The 17,886-nt window shown below is 38.0% G+C and overlaps 1 protein-coding gene across 1 annotated transcript; it reads right to left on the bottom strand.

The window, feature by feature from the left end:
* Positions 1 to 367: 367 nt before the first annotated feature.
* Positions 368 to 17,516, bottom strand: LOC136848981 (keratinocyte proline-rich protein-like). Its single transcript, XM_067121791.1, has 4 exons — positions 16,795 to 17,516; positions 16,659 to 16,759; positions 15,492 to 16,549; positions 368 to 553 (listed from the first exon to the last, which is right to left on the bottom strand). The coding sequence occupies exons 1-4, from the start codon at positions 17,514 to 17,516 to the stop codon at positions 368 to 370; spliced, it is 2,067 nt and encodes a 688-aa protein (XP_066977892.1).
* Positions 17,517 to 17,886: the final 370 nt, after the last annotated feature.

Genomic DNA, 17,886 nt, shown 5'->3' with positions numbered 1-17,886 from the left:
CAAAACTTCTTTTCAATTTCCTTTTTATCCTACATCTTCTTCTGTCCCCAAACTTCTCTTTCAATTTCCTTTTTTCTCTTTTCATCCTCCATCTTCTTCTGTCCCCAAACTTCTTTCAATTTCAATTTCCTTTTTATCCTCCATCTTCTTCTGTCCTCAAACTTCTCTTTCAATTTTCTTTTATCCTTTCAATTTCCTTTTTATCCATCTTCTTCTGTCCTCAAACTTCTCTTTCAATTTCCTTTTTTGTCCTCAAATCTTCTTCCTCCATCTTCAAACTTCTCTTTCAATTTCTTTTTATCCTCCATCTTCTTCTGTCCTCAAACTTCTCTTTCAATTTCCTTTTATCCTCCTTCTTCTTCTGTCCTCAAACTTCTCTTTCAATTTCCTTTTTATCCTCCATCTTATTCTGTCTCCAAATTTCTCTTTCAATTTCCTTTTTATCCTCCATCTTATTCTGTCCCCAAACTTCTCTTTCATTATCCTCTTTATTCTGTATCTTCTTATGTACTCCAGCTTCTCTTTCAATTAATATTCTATTCTCTATCCTTTCCTTTTATCCAAAAAATTTTTATCTCTCTACCTTCTATTCCCTTTCCTTTAACATCAGCCAAAATTTTTCTGAAAAATTGACCCTAATCTGAGATCCCATTACTTAAAAGACCACTAAGTGGAAATTCAATATTTCCTGATCCTGGGACTTTTCCTCCTTCATAAAACTGACGAAAGTAGAAAGGCAGAGGCTCCTGGTTCTCAACAAGTATCTGTGGATGAGGTTGCGAGCCCCATACCCTCTTTCGTGGCTTCGGCTGATGCTGGTACCAACCACAGTTTCTTGCTCGTGTTTCTTGGTCCATGAATCAACAACAACCCGCTACTCACCAGTGATTGGTACCAGCATCAGCCGGAGCCAAAAAAGAGGGTATGGGGCTCGCAACCTCATCCATAGATACTTGTTGAGAACCAAGAGTAGGGTCGGATTTTCAGAAGAATTTTGGTTGATGTTAAAGCAAAGAGAATAGAAGGTAGAATTTTTTGGATAAAGAAAAGGATAGAGAGTAAAAAAGTAAATTGAAAGAGAAGTTTGAGGACAGAAGAAGATAGAAAATGAAAAGGAAATTCAAAGAGAAGTTTGAGGACAGAAGAAGATAGAGAATAAAGATGAAATTAAAAGAGAAGTTTGGGGACAGAAGAAGATAGAGAATAAAGATGAAATTAAAAGAGAAGTTTGGGGACCGAAGAAGATAGAGAATAAAGCGAAATTAAAAGAGAAGTTTGGGACAGAAGAAGATAGAGAATAAAAATGAAATTAAAAGAGAAGTTTTGGGGACAGAAGAAGATAGAGAATAAAGATGAAATTAAAAGAGAAGTTTGGGGACAGAAGAAGATAGAGAATAAAGATGAAATTAAAAGAGAAGTTTGGGGACATAAGAAGATAGAGAATAAAAAGGAAATTAAAGGAGAAGTTTGAGGATAGAAGAAGATGGAGAATCGAAAGGAAATTGAAAGAGAAGTTGGAAGACAGAAGAGAAAGAGAATTAAAAGATGCTGGTGGATAAGGAAGGAGGAAAGCAAAAGTGTATGGAAAATGTAAAATGTAGGCAAGACAAAGATAGGGGAAAACATAAGCTCTCTCTCTCTCTCTCTCTCTTCAAACGAGTCATTGAAATGAAATATCTGTACCTCGTCTCACATTTACTAGAACCTTGACGCAATTTTGTCCCGGAAGCGGCGCTAACCGTAAATTGATTACCTGCCTACTTACCTGGTTGTGGATAATTTAGTTGAAAATGATCTACCAGATGAGGAAGCATTCTTCCGAAGCATTCCTGGCACGAAGCTAATAGCAACGGCGATTGAGTATCATCTGAGTATTACCTCTCGTATAAAAAGGTTTAGTACTGTACCTTGGAATAGCTCTCCTTGTGATTTCATTATTTATAGACATTTTTATCTGGGTATTTGTTTGTTTATTTTTTTCTTTTAATAATGTATTTACATTTTAATCAATTTATATATTTATTTTTTATGTTTTTTTCTGTTCTATTAAATTATCTCCTCTTTCATTATTTACTATTATTACATTCTGTTATTTCTTTCAATGGAACTCCTTAATATTCTTTGGAAGCTTGAATTTCAAGTCAATGGCCCAGTTGGTTTGTTCCATACGAACAGAGTTTATCTTCTTTATAATAATAATAATAATAATAATAATAATAATAATAATAATAATAATAATAATAATAATAATAATAATAATAATAATAATAATAATCCCAGACTGGAAGAATTTCTAAGGAGATATAAACTGTAAGGTCTGCTGAAGTTACGAAGAGAGAGAGAGAGAGAGAGAGAGAGAGAGAGAGAGAGAGAGAGAGAGAGAGAGAGAGAGAGAGAGAGAGAGAGAACTTGTAATAAAAATAATTAAAATAGCTACGTATATATCCAGAGTAATGAGAATTTATATGCTCGTACAAAAGAGGGGGTGTTAACTATACATAGCATTTAGACTGAAGTTTTGTTTATATACCTGCTTTAATAGCTCATTTGAAAGGGGAAATAAGTGTTTACATTGTAGGTTCCGTCCGATTGGCTGGATTGTGACAATTTATATGGCAGGAAATCAATTTTATGACTTCCGCCTTCACACCGGACTGAGGGTGTGTATGCAACAATGTTTGTTTATGTTTTTCGTGTGTGTAAGTCTGTATATTTCATAGCATTTCTCAGAAGAATTTTTAATGGATCTTAATGAAATTTCTTGGGTGGGTCAAAGAATATTGAGCAGAAGTTTCTCATAATTTTTTTATTAGTTTTTGTATTTGCAAGATTTCGCAAAAAGTCATGTCCGGATTTTTACGAATATCTGACCAAAAGTAGACTTTGTGACTGACAACAAGTGATTAAATTTTGGCACAGTTAAGACTATAACTCTCTAGGATACCGGACCTCTTGCCTGGTAGGTTGCCCAGCCATGCTTGAAATATTCATGGCTTAAGAAAGAGACACTAAACACCATTACCATAGATATTCGTAACAAAATTGAATTATTATATATGCAAAGGAAGTCTGATTTGAGTTTATGTTTCTTTTTGATTTATAAAGTTTTGCTGGGATCCCGACGTATGTGCTTACTGGGTGTTTGTGTGTGTGTGTGTGTATGTGTGTATGTGTATTTCAAATCATGGCCGAATGTGTATCTGAAATCAAGTTTTTTTAAAATTGTTATTATTATTATTATTATTATTATTATTATTATTATTATTATCACTGTATGTATCATTATTATTATCTTTATCATATGCTATTATTCTGCGTTCATTTAAGTATATTTAAGCGTCAGGTTATGTATATTTTATTCAGATACCTGAACTATAATTTGTCAAACACATGAAGCATATAAATCGTACCCACTTTGTATCAATTGTATGCTTACACACACACACACAGACCTGTGTCAAATTCTTCCACAAACCCACTACAGTATCCATTCTTTTCTGAGAATCTCCTGCTGATTCTTACATAATCTTCACAGACGTTGATGATCTGACTTTTGTCAGTCTCTCCGACTTGGGAGATGAAAGCTTATACAGTTCAGTATTTACATGACATGTGAGGTTTCCCCTCGTTAGGAATCTTGACCTTACTTTAATATTTTAGAGTAAGGGTTCTCAGTCAAAAGTTCTTGAGAGAGAGAGAGAGAGAGAGAGAGAGAGAGAGAGAGAGAGAGAGAGAGAGAGAGAGAGAGAGAGAGAATCTCTTGACCTAACCTTAATACTTTAGAGTAAGGGTTCCCATTCAAAAGTTTTTGGGGGGAGAGAGAGAGAGAGAGAGAGAGAGAGAGAGAGAGAGAGAGAGAGAGAGAGAGAGAGAGAGAGAATCTCTTGACCTAACCTTATTATTTTAGTGTAAGGGTTCTCAGTCAAAAGTTTTTTGAGAGAGAGAGAGAGAGAGAGAGAGAGAGAGAGAGAGAGAGAGAGAGAGAGAGAGAGACAGAGAGAGACAGAGAGAGAGAGAGAAATAGAGAATCTCTTGACCTAACCTTAATATTTTAGTGTAAGGGTTCTCAGTCAAAAGTTTTTGGAGAGAGAGAGAGAATCTCTTGACCTAACCTTAATATTTTAGAGTAAGAGTTCTCAATCGAAGGTTCTTTGAGAGAGAGAGAGAGAGAGAGAATATCTTGGCCTAATTCTCAGTCAAAAGTTTTTGGGGAGAGAGAGAGAGATAGAGAGAATCTCTGATGATTGGTTTCAACCTTGTAAGAGGTAAGGATTCCCTCATCGAGGCCCTCTGTTTCTTTATCTTAATGAGGTGTTACGTATTTTGGCAGAACACTTGGTCAAATCTGTTACCATTCCTTTTCTTTTCTCAATACAACACAAGCTGCGACCCACAGCAGTGGACTAACTGATGGAAAAATCGTTTTTAAATAACTCTAGGTATGAATTATTATTGATTTGCAACCATTCCGTACTCCAAAAGTCTCTCTCTCTCTCTCTCTCTCTCTCTCTCTCTCTCTCTCTCTCTCTCTCTCTCTCTCTCTCTCTCTCTCTCTTGTATCCACTGTTTATTCAGCCTGACTGACATATTGAATTACTGATTGACTGACCTGGCGGTACCCCAAAAAAACTTACTGAAAACCAAAGATATATATATTTGTATGTGTGTGTTTGTTTGTTTGTTATCACAGAAATAATTATATGCATAACCACATTTGTAGCAAATAAAACAGTCAAAAGGAACGCTTGATAATTAAATTGAAATTGAAATCATTGTTCCTTGCCAAATTTAGCAATTGCATTGTCCAACATTGCATTCCCTCCCGTGATAATACTCTCTCATTATTGTGTTCGTTGTGATAAGATTAGATAATCTGAATAGAGAGAGAGAGAGAGAGAGAGAGAGAGAGAGAGAGAGAGAGAGAGAGAGAGAGAGAGAGAGAGAGAGAGAGACTAGTTGTGAGGATGCAGGCTCCTGAAGTACTTGTCAATTGTGTGACTAGACGTTTTCTGAAGAATGAAGTCATCCAACCTGCAGGGGTAACTATGCTAAATTAGATTCGTATTTGCTAAGAGATCCCGATTCCAGTTTTAATATTCGTCCACTTATCTCTCTCATAACCAGTTTTATGCAGTTTTATTCGACGGAGCTTGCTTTTGCTATATCCTTCCAATTTTCCCAATTTTAGTTTTCTGAAAAGAAAACTATTGAGATGGCTATTTGTCTGTCCGTCCGCACTTTTTTCTTCCGCACTTTTTCTGTCCGCCGTCAGATCTTAAAAACGACTGAGGCTAGAGGGCTGCAGATTGGTATGTTGATCATCTACCCTTCAATCACCAAGCATAACAAGTTGCAGCCCTCTAGCCTCAGCAGTTTTGATTTTATTTAAGCTTAAAGTTGGCCATAATCGTGCTTCTGGCAACACAACACAGGCCATCACTGCCGGCTGAGAGTTTCATGGGCGGCGGCTCATACAGCATTATACAGAAACCACCGAAAGATAGATCTATTTGCGTGGCCTCGATTGCGCCGAAGAAACTTTGGCGCATTTTTTACTTTTTTTTTCTTACTTTATTTTGATTTTAGACAGTTTTAGGTATCTTGTGGGCGAGATGGTTCTTCGTGTATTTGAGTTAAGGTGATTGAGATTTTCTATATTTTACACAGCTAGAGAGCTTTAATATTTATTCATACCCTCCCACGCTAATGTTAGCAGAAATACTCATATCATAAGTCTAACTAGGGCTGTTATTTATAATGTTTATAAATTCAGTGTATTCTCTTTCTTCCACCTGACTCTCCTTAACCCTCTCCAAACAACTGATTCATAGTGCAACCTTTCAGACCTTTTTCTGCCAATTTCCATTTCAGCGCTGAATGACCTCATAGGTCCCAGTGCTTGGCCTGTGGCCTGAAATCTATATTCACTTCAATTCAAGCTCAGTCAGAATAATGTACTGAAAGCGACTTCAAAGGTTGACGTAAGATGAAATGAACCACAAAACATAACAATGGTATAAGATCCTCATCATTTTTAGTGATTTTTAATAATAGTAAAAAAATGATAACATAAACTCAGGTTCTGCAGGAGTAAGTTAGCTGCCTCCGTCCACGTTTGCCTTCAATTAAACAGTAGGTCAGAGGTCAAAGGTCAGGCGTCGTTCACGGTCAAGAACATGAAATGTCACGTTCATTGACACGGTTTCTGTAGCATCCCCAGTTTCTTGAAGAATATTATTATTATTATTATTATTATTATTATTATTATTATTATTATTATTATTATTATTATTATTATTATTATTATTATTATTATTCAGAAGATGAATCTTACTATTATTATTATTATTATTATTATTATTATTATTATTATTATTATTATTATTATTATTATTATTATTATATTATTGAGAAGATGATTTCTATTCATATGGAACAAGCCAACAGGGGCCATTGACGTGAAAATATAATAATAATAATAATAATAGACAATAATAATAATAATAATAATAATAATAATAATAATAATAATTAATTATTATTATTATTATTATTATTATTATTATTATTATTATTATTATTATTATTATTATTATTATTATTATTATTATTATTATTTTTATTCAAAACATGAACCTTTATTCATGTGGAACAAGCCCACAAAAGAGGCCGTTGACTTAAAAATATTATTATTATTATTATTGAGTAGATGAACCCTATTCATTTGGAAGAAGCCCACAAAAGGAGCCATTGACTTGAAATTGAAGCTTCCAAAGAATATTAGGGATATACAGAAAGAAGATGCATAAGATTTTATCCGCTCAGGGCTTTTCCAAGTCAGGAAAGAGAGCTCAACTTGCAACAGGCTCAAGGAGTCTGGGACTAACGGGAATAATAGATTTTAGGAAGGACAGGAAGCTGTTAAAGAGTAATATTAATGGTAGGAACTTTGCTACACTCGTGAACAAAAATAAATAAATAAATGAATAAATAAAAAAATAGTAAATTAGGCTTACACCAGACTTGGCCAGTCCGGTGTTAAGGGTCATGGATCACAATAAGGCTTGAGAGTGGGTCTACCAATTTCTTAAACGCTATAGAATTCTGTGAGGCAAATAGAATAACAATTAAAAGGTCTAGAATTCTATGAGACTATCAGAATAAGGGTTAAAAGCTCTAGAAATCTTAGCCTGCTTGTTTTTCTAGGTACCTGAGACTTTCTAGATCTGATAATTGTTCCGTCGTGTTGCTGCTAAGCTCTGGTATTTGCTACTTGCTTCTATTATCTAAGATTTCTATAACTTTCTCATTTCTGAGAGAAAATTAACTCCAAACCCTTTCTCCAAGGCCAGACCACATTCTCCCATTTCTCTCTCTCTCTCTCTCTCTCTCCATTTCATCCTGGAGGCATTAACGGTGACGTCAGTTTCGGCAGAGTATTAATCGGAACGGAAGCTAGGTCTCTCTCTCTCTCTCTCTCTCTCTCTCTCTCTCTCTCTCTCTCTCTCTCTCTCTCTCTCTGTCAACAGATGAAAGCGTAGGAACTTTCATATCTTTCCGTGAGTTTTTAAATTATGTCCACTTTCGCTATTCACTACTTTTCTCTCTCCAGCTTCTTTATACGCCGTTTGTATGACTACTTTTTTTCTTTCACTTTATTTTCCCTATTTTTTCTCTACCCATAATCCAACAGAATCTTGTTGCCATGTTAGTTTTGGCGCAAATTAAAAACCAAGACAAAAGATGGCGATGTTGAGAGAAGGATCACCTCACTCCTACTTAATGAAAAACAGCTGTTGATACAGCTTGCAACTTGAGTGCCCAGTGCAAGCGGCAATGGGTTGCATTAAGGGCTTATATTATGGCCCGAAAGCCTACAGGCCATTTTAAATTCCCCTCGGGGCGCAGTAATTTTGGTGTGTGATCCATTGTTCAATTGCAATCTGGTATTTTTCCATGCAGCTAGTATTGGGAAGCAGCGTCTTGTTGCTATGGAAATGTTGACTGGGAAGAGCTGTGAATGCTTAGAAAGACGTGAGTATGTATGAATGTATACATGCATACATATATATATATATATATATATATATATATATATATATATATATATATATATATATATATATATATATATATATATATATATATATATATATATATATATATACAAACAAACCTTCTCTGATTTATGTTTCAAGATAATATACTTTTACTTTGACAAGAAAAAATTGTTTGTTGTTTTTGCAATGCATACTTTGGAAAATGATCGTGAGCAATTCATTTCTTTATTGCAAACTCATTTTGAATTTTCTAAACTGCTGTTATGCTGGAATTTAACATTTTGAGTCGTTTGCAATTCTGTGCTTGCTATTACAAAATGAACTGTTAGATATATAAATTATTTGTAATGACGTGCTTGCTATATCAAGATAAATCTTTATCTAAATGATTTAATGATTCCATTCCATACTGTATGAATTGAGTGTTTCATTCCATACCATTTACACAATTTCTGACCAATTTATTTGTGTACTTCCTCAAATGCGACGTTGTTCTTGGCTGCAACACATACCAACTTCTAACCTTTGCTTGGATGCTTTCATTCTCCCGGATTAAGAACCCGACCGCTCGTTGCATATGGCTGCATATCAAGGACTCTATCCACTGATCCGCTTTAATCCCTGGAATATCTACTGGCACTTGAAACAACACAACTGTTTATTTTTCTGTCGCGTTTTTCGAGAGATCCTTCTCTCCAACCTCTCCGCTTCAACTCTGTCGAATAAAATTTATATATTGTGTTGCTGGATAAGGTTTGGTTGGTTGGTCATTTTGACATGAGTTGAATCTTTCTTTTTTGGTGATTAACCCTTTACAGTCCTACCTGTTGGAGGCGGAGTATTTTATGCTACAATTCGTGACATGCTCCCATTCAGCTTGAGCTGCTAGTAGCAATATGTGGGTTGAGAGGTTAAGAACCGTGGGCTTCTTTTCTTTCTCCAAGGGAGGACGCTATCTGCTACCTAGTATGCTCGAAAGATAAAGGTTTCTTTTAGGGGTGGGTATCAGGCATGTGTTACCAGCCACTAACATCTTCATCCTGAAAATTCAATCCTTAGAAACATACAGTATAATAAAGAAAATCATTTGCAGTTGGCAATGGGTCAGCAGATTCCTAAGATCCTAACAGAATGAGTTAGTTCCGGGTTATTTATCAAAATTTTTAAAACGAAAGACAGGTACCAAGTAGCCTCAGAGTACCCTGAGGATGTAACGTAAATACACGAAAGGGCTCTGAAATTGACCAAGTAGGAGCATGGAAACAGCATAATATAGAACATTGAACCGATCCGCCGGAAGTGCCCAGGTTCCGGTGGGGTATGTGCGTGTGTGTGTGTGAGAGATCTCCCATGGGATATTTATGAGAGGAACAGTGACTCTCACAGGGAGACTGCCTCGATCTTGGGTGGCTGATATGTGCTTTTAGCCTGGTGTAGTGTTTAAAGAAACCGCCACTATGAAGATACATTATTCATGGCCATAGAAAAAGTAAGTAAGATCGCCCAGTGACATTTATATATTTTCCAGACTTTAGAGGGAAACCCCTGGTTGGGAAGCAGTGAAATTGATCGATGTGTACATAATGAATTTTCCAATTTAATGCCCCATTAGACATTTTTCTGTATGTAATGAACACCATTTCAGGTTTTACTATAATGATATGTTTCTTTCAATAGGAATTCGAGTTTCGTCCTGAGAGGACGAATATTTGGATATTTTACTCTTACATACCATATGACATATATTGTGGTCTAGAATAATTATGACATTATTTTGTTTCATGACCAGGGTGTTATTCACTCGTATTGCTTGGTATAGAATTATTAATGTGCTTGTTTGTGAAACAGTATTTCCTCTAGTTATGAACTCCATTGATAGCAGGTGTGAATCACTCCATTTCATTACCGTAGCTTTTGCTGAATCACGTTCGTTAAATTTGCAAATAAAGTCTAGTGTTTAATTTCAGTAGACCTTTGTTTAAAGATAGGTTTAGCGAGAGGAGTCGACAGATGAGAAGGGATTTGCTGACCCAGGGATGAGCCATGCTGCCACAGACATCTTAGAGAAGTAAGATGTTTGATTCTGTTCTTAAAACAGATACATCAATAAAAGATGGCCCTTCTTGACCTGGGAAGGGCCATTAACATATACTGTATGTATATATATATATATATATATATATATATATATATATATATATATATATATATATATATATATATATATATATATATATATATATATATATATATATATATATATATATATATATATATATATATATATATATATATATATATATATATATAAATGTATATATATAAATGTATATATATAAATGTATATATATAAATATATATATATATATATATATATATATATATATATATATATATATATATATATATATATATATATATATATATATATATATATATATATACACAGTATGTAATATGTAAATTACAATGCATTATAATCTCTTACATCTTATCAAAAGTTACACTTGCTGAAGAAAATCTAAATTTTCAGTTGTAAAGCATTTCAACTTAGTAACATTTATATAATCTATATATTTCTCTAACCATGCTATATATTTCTCTAACAATGCTAAGATAATTGCTTTTGTTTTTCTTAAAATTATAAATTTTTGAAATCACTGTATTTGAAGTGACACCTCCTTACTTCTGACTGCTTGGTAGAGAACTTTTTTACTGCCTGAAACTACCCAACACAGGTGGCAGCCTGATTTTCTTCGCGGCAAGGAGGGTCAAGAGAGTCAGTTCAGTTCTGAGTTCCAGCTTAGACAGCAGCAAGTGAAAACCCGGAACATTAAGGATTTTCTTACAAAAATTTCGCTCGGCATGGAACATTAATTGCCTCATATAAGCTGCAGTAACCTCTGGCCATTGCCTCCCAACAACAGACGTCGAACACCTGGTCGTCACCGATGGACTTCTTCATTATTCCAGCAGTTTAAAGGATGGAAAAATTGCTTCTTCTCATTATGACCGTATAGGTTTTGTTGAATTGTAGCATATGATTCAGTTCTCCTGACATTTATATTTGAAATTATATTTTATATGCATAGGCTTCCGACCATACTTATTTTTCATATACTGCTGTTTCATTTTTGCTACTACAAATTTCCCCTATTTTCGTAGGATATAATTTTGTCATATCTACTTATACGGCCATTTAAATCATTCTAACGTGGTTAATATGTAACTTAGTTTTTGCTTTCGTTGTTCTCTGTTGAATATTTTCAATACAGTATTATTAATTCCCATATTTTTCATGTTTTTAGTGAGTGGGAGATCTGGTGCCGTCGGTCTTCCTTCATTTAGTGGACTCCAATCCAGGCAACAATTCAAGCAGTTTCCTATATATATAACCATTAATTAAGCTATTTAGTATTATTCAGCTTAATAATAAATAAGCTTTGGATTTTAGTCCGTGTATTCATTCTCCTCCCTAGGAATTCTGTTCACTTGCAGTGATAATCATTAATCCATGCTGATCTTTAGACAATAATAATAATAATAATAATAATAATAATAATAAATAATAATAATAATAATAATAATAATAATAATAATGTAATCAAAGAGTATTAGCAGTTTGTACATCTAGAATTTAGGGTAATAATTTCGTTTTGTATCCTAATTGATACATCAACCATAAGAGTCAATCAATTGTAAGCTGACTACCACACGCCCAATAAGAAATCTGATTACTCCATTGTTCTGTAAACTTTTATTTAAAATGGGCACTTCTGAGGTTAATTTGGGTCTTTTTAGGTAGATGAAATATTGGAATTCATGCTATGATTTAATAGAAGTCAAACAGTGTGAATTACAGACACGAAAAATTGGATAACAGAAGTTATAACAGTCTTGGTAATGTGAATATAGATTTTTTGAAGAGGGATTTATGGCGCTTACATCACACATTGAAATATTGATATAAATAGGAATATGAAGGTAAATCTCAAGGTGTATATGTATATATGTATATATGTGTATATATATATATATATATATATATATATATATATATATATATATATATATATATATATATATAACAAGTTGTTGCAGATACAATTTCATCCGGCAAATCTTCAAACGTGTCAAAGTTAACAGCCATGTAAAATAAACATTCTAGAAAATAAATAATCTGAACAAAGCAAAACATACATTTGTCACTGAAATTAACAAAATACCAAAACACTTCTGCATTTTCACTAGTTTTTTCAATTTTACATTCCATATATATATATATACAGTATATATATATATATATATATATATATATATATATATATATATATATATATATATATATATATATATATATATATATTATATATATATATATATATATATATATATATATATATATATATATATATATATATATATTGTCAAGGATTTACATTCCTCCCTCCTATTTAGCTGCTATCTAGCTAACTTCTAGGGAAAATTATCATTTCAGTTTGCTTATAGCTGATGCCAATATGGCGGGTTGTAGCCTTGAGAATATTTGAACCAAATAAAAGCCGTTAGCCCCAATAGTTAGTGTAGGCTTTCCTTCACCCCCCCCCTTTCCTCCCCTAAAATCGTTCGACCCGGGAAACAATAGGACACCTCCTTCTCACCCCCATCACGTGAGGTGGGAGTATTTAGGTATGGGGAAGGTCAAATAGGCATCTTAAATTAAAGCTAGGGGCCAGGAAGGATTTTAATCTTAAAGCACTTCACTCTAAGTATGCTTTTCCTCTGCCCTCTTTGCTGGTTGTCGTGACATATTTGCAGGTAAGATTGGCCCAAAATTCGAAAACAAGATGCCGCTTGAGAGTGGAGGAAGCCAGTACTAGTCTCAACTTCCTTCTCGACGGACGCTGCGCCATTTTCCTCCGCTAGATGGTCGAACACATCGCCGAGAATTAGCCGATGTCAAGTGCTGGCGCCGCAATTATCCGACAAGGTGTGTACCTCGCAAATAGTCAGTAAACCAGCCCTTCCCCCCTTTTACTTAAATTCCTTAAAATTCCATTTCTTTAAACTTTAACTCCTTCCCCCCACAAAGCAATCCTCCTTTGTAAGAGTCCTGCCCGGCCTCCCATATCTCGCCATTAATGTGCCTTGAATTTTAGTAGAGATCCCGTGATAATCATCCATTTATCCCTCTCCCAGTGCAACTTAAGGGCAAATTTAGGCTAAGCAATACCAGTGTTAAATTTACTCTTTGTGCGAGTGCGATCACGTGTTCATTGTTAAAGCCCACGCAGCTACGATTCCCATATTGTGCCTACGTGATTTCATCATAATTATCTGCTGGGCTATGTAGTGGTTAATATTTAACAGGTGAAAAGGTAACATTTATAAGGGAATTCAATTTCCTTCAGTGTGTACTGTCGTTCCTAACCTAGAACCTCTCTTACAGGAGAGACCAACCAATCCATGTGCTCTGTGCCTAACAATTTTGACTGTCTTTCAAGCCCAAACTATTCCTGGACGCATTCCCATCCTTGAAATCCGTTGTGGCTTCGCCAACAGTTTTATATGAATTATTTTCCCCATCCTGGAGTTGAATCTGTTTGCAGCATCTAACTGAGACTATTTAGTGTAGTCGGGGCATGACTAAACCCTTTTTATTGTAACTAGAATAATTGTATCGCACATTGGCCCCCTTATTAATCAGCTTGCTTGTTGCCAATCATTGCATTATTGTTCCAGGTGTCCTATTAATGAGTCTGCCCATTGACTATCATGTCGTATTGTTTGTCTCCTTGTTTCATTGCTAAAGTCTCTGTACATAAACCCCTGTAAATTTGTAAAAGATTTCTAATTCTAAACGGCGACCTTCGTCCTTTAATTGTAAATCCAGGAAAATCTAAGGTAAGTTTCCAATAACTTTTCCTTTTGCTGATAAGCTGGGCTTTCTTGGTTTCGTGGCAGCATCAATATAAACCTTGTTTCAATTTCTCCCAACCAAGACGTATATATATATATATATATATATATATATATATATATATATATATATATATATATATATATATATATATATATATATATATATATATATACATATATGTATACATATATGTATACATATATGTATACATATATGTATACATATATATATATATATATATATATATATATATATATATATATATATATATATATATATATATATATATATATATATATATATATATGTATATGTATATATGTATATATATATATATATATATATATATATATATATATATATATATATATATAATCATAGATTTCATGGATATTGTGCTCCATAATGCCAAGGATACAATGCTTGTCAATGCACTGGAAGTCAATTGAAGACTAGTTATTGGTATTAATCTAGGAATATTTTATACTGATACACTGGCAATCCATTTGTGGTTCAGTGTTGATATCAGTCAGTAAAATTTGCCACTTTTACAGTCCAAAAATCATTCAGTTGATACACTATTAACTGTTTTAAGAGCCATTATTCGTAGATCCGGTCTTGGGGTCATTCCTGTCACTGTATGAAGGCACATGGGTGAAAGTTTCAGGTGGTATCGACTCTGCTCGAGTCACCTTTGGACACACTTCGCCCACAAGGGGCCCTCCGGTGTCCCTCTTGGGAGAGGGAGAAATTGCATGACGAAATTTTGAGAGCTTATTTAACCATCATCATTATTGTTGCTCATTAGCTTGCTAGGTAATATTTCAAAGATTATTGAATGCCCACCTGCAAAGCCAAGGAACAGAAAAATCTAGTGACAAGTTTAGACTTAAACTAAACCAAACAGTGAGAAGCAAAATGAAAGCAAACACACTTACCAATGTGAATGTTGAACTCATTAACACTAAATAAGGGAGGAAAAGGAGCTGTGGTTCAAAGGAAATCCATCATACTCTTCTGTCAGAATAAAAATAAGAGTGACAATTCAATCTTTTGCTTCCTGTTCATTTTAAAGATTTGAAGGGATAAGATTGTTTGAGTGTAATTGTCTACTAAGAGAGAGTTTTCTCTCTGGGGATGGTAATTTATCTTCCAGATCATCAGCATCACAGTTCATAAAGATCTTTTTTTGGCTTTTGTTACTTTTTCTTGATGTATTTAGAGGTTTATGCAGTTTCATTATTCTATGTCCATTTTTTTTATCTTCCCAAACAACGATTCTTTCTATGGGCAAGTCTGTGCCATCGAGACAACTGATTCTCCTCAACTATGTTTCACTTCTATGTCAGTACTTCAGTGACTTTATGTCTCAGTGAAAGAATACAGAAGAGCACCAAGGAATAAAGAAAGGAATGGAAGGAGTCAAAAGAAAACTTCAGAAGGTTTGACAAAGCTTCCCCAAATGAAAAGTCACACGGAAAGTTGAATGGAAAGGTGTGTTGCCTCACTTGCAGGTACTGCGAGGGTTCTCGTCCTAGTATCTGGAGGCATGTAGTTGCAGAGGCTGGTCTGTTACGGGTGGATCCAGGTTGTGGTGTCTGAGTGCTTGTTTCTGGTGAAGTGGTCGTTATGCTGGAGCTGGTGCTGGAGCTGGGACTGGGGCTGGCACTGGAGCTGAGCTGGAGCTGGAGCTGGCGCTGGTGCTGGAGCTGGAGCTGGAGCTGGAGCTGGTGCTGGTGCTGGAGCTGGAGCTGGCACTGGAGCTGGAGCTGGAGTTGGCGCTGGAGCTGGAGCTGGAGCTGGCGCTGGTCCTGGAGCAGGGGCTGGGGCTGGCGCTGGGGCTGGAGCTGGCGCTGGGCTGGAGCTGGAGCTGGAGCTGGAGCTGGAGCTGGAGCTGGAACTGGAGCTGGAGCTGGCGCTGGAGCTGATGCTGGCGCCGGGGCTGGGGCTGGAGCTGGGGATGGCGCTGGGGCTGGTGCTACAGCTGGAGGTGGAGCTGGGGCTGGAGCTGGGGCTGGTGCTGGGGCTGGTGCTGGCGCTGGGGCTGGAGCTGGGGCTGGGGCTGGGGCTGGGGTTGGAGCTGGTTCTGGGGCTGGAGCTGGAGCTGGTGCTGGAGCTGGTGTTGGTGCTGGAGCTGGAGCTGAAGCTGGCGCTGGGGCTGGTGCTACAGCTGGAGGTGGAGCAGGGGCTGGAGCTGGGGCTGGAGCTGGGGCTGGCACTGGGGCTGGAGCTGGGGCTGGGGATGGGGCTGGAGCTGGTTCTGGGGATGGGGCTGGTTCTGGAGCTGGAACTGGTGCTGGAGCTGGTGTTGGTGCTGGAGCTGGAGCTGGAGCTGGAGCTGGTGTTGGTGCTGGAGCTGGAACTGGAGCTGGTGCTGGAGCTGGAGCTGGTGCTGGAGCTGGCACTGGCGCTGGTACTGGAGCTGGAGCTGGTGCTACAGCTGATGCTGGCGCTGGTGCTGGAGCTGGAGCTGGAGCTGGCACTACAGCTGGAGCTGGAGCTGGTGCTGGAGCTGGCACTACAGCTGGATTTGGAGCTGGAGCTGGAGCTGGTGCTGGAGCTGAAGCTAGAGATGGAGCTGGTGCTGGAGCTGGCACTGGAGCTGGAGCTGGCGCTGGAGCTGGACCTGGTGCTGGCGCTGGTGCTGAAGCTGGAGGTTTGGCTGGAGCTGGTGCTGGTGCTGGAGCTGGGGCTGGAGCTGGAGCTGGTGCTACAGCTGCTGCTGGTGCTGGTGCTGGAACTGGAGCTGGGGCTGGAGCTGGAGCTGGTGCTGCAGCTGGAGCTGGAGCTGGAGCTGGAGCTGGCACTGGCACTGGACCTGGACCTGGAGCTGGAGCTGGTGCTGGAGCTGGAGCTGGAGCTGGCATTGGCACTGGAGCTTGGCTGGGGATGGGGCTGGGGCTGGGGCTGGGGCTGGAGCTTTGGCTGGGGCTGGAGCTGGTGCTACAGCTGGTGCTGGTGCTGGAGCTGGAGCTGGAGCTGGAGCTGGAGCTGGTGCTGGAACTGGGGCTGGAGCTGGAGCTGGTGCTGGTGCTGGAGCTGGTGCTGGAACTGGAGCTGGAGCTGGTGCTGGAGCTGGAGCTGGTGCTGGCTGGTGCTGAGGCTGGAGCTGGTGCTGGGGCTGGAGCTGGCTGGTGCTGGAGCTGGGGCTGGAGCTGGAGCTGGTGCTGGTGCTGGAGCTGGGGCTGGGGCTGAAGCTGGTGCTGGAGCTGGGGCTGGGGCTGGGGCCAGGGCTGGTGCTGGTGCTGGAGCTGGAGCTGGAGCTGGTGCTGGTACTGGAGCTGGAGCTGGAGCTGGGGCTGGTGCTGGAGTTGGTGCTGGAGCTGGAGCTGGTGCTGGAGCTGGAGCTGGAGCTGGAGCTGGAGGGATGGGGCTGGTGCTGGAGTTGGTTGTTCCTGGTGAAGTTGCTGTTGTGTCATTGGTGCTGGAGCTGGAGCTGGTTGTGAGCTGGTTCCTGGTGAGAGGGGATCTCGTTCGGGGGTGGAGGTGGGTGTCGGCGGGATTGTTCCTGGTGAAGTTGTTGTTGTTAACATGTGGGTGTCGACGTGCTTGTTTCTGGGGCTGTTGTTGTCTCATTCGTTAACGAGGTGGTTGTCGACGTACTTGTTCCTGGTGAAGTTGCTGTTGTCTCGTTCGTTAACGATGTGGGTGTCGACGTGCTTGTTCCTGGTGAAGCTGTTGTTGTCTCATTCGTTAACGATGTGGGTGTCGACGTGCTTGTTCCTGGTGAAGTTGTTGTTGTCTCATTCGTTAACGATGTGGGTGTCGACGTGCTTGTTTCTGGTGAAGCTGTTGTTGTCTCATTCGTTAACGATGTGGGTGTCGACGTGCTTGTTCCTGGTGAAGTTGTTTGTTGTTCTTAACGATTCGTTAACGACGTGCTTGTTTCTGAGTTGTTGTCTC

Source organism: Macrobrachium rosenbergii, chromosome 20 (assembly GCF_040412425.1).
Source record: "Macrobrachium rosenbergii isolate ZJJX-2024 chromosome 20, ASM4041242v1, whole genome shotgun sequence".
Lineage (NCBI taxonomy): Eukaryota > Metazoa > Arthropoda > Malacostraca > Decapoda > Palaemonidae > Macrobrachium > Macrobrachium rosenbergii.
This window is presented reverse-complemented; position numbering and strand designations above follow the sequence as displayed.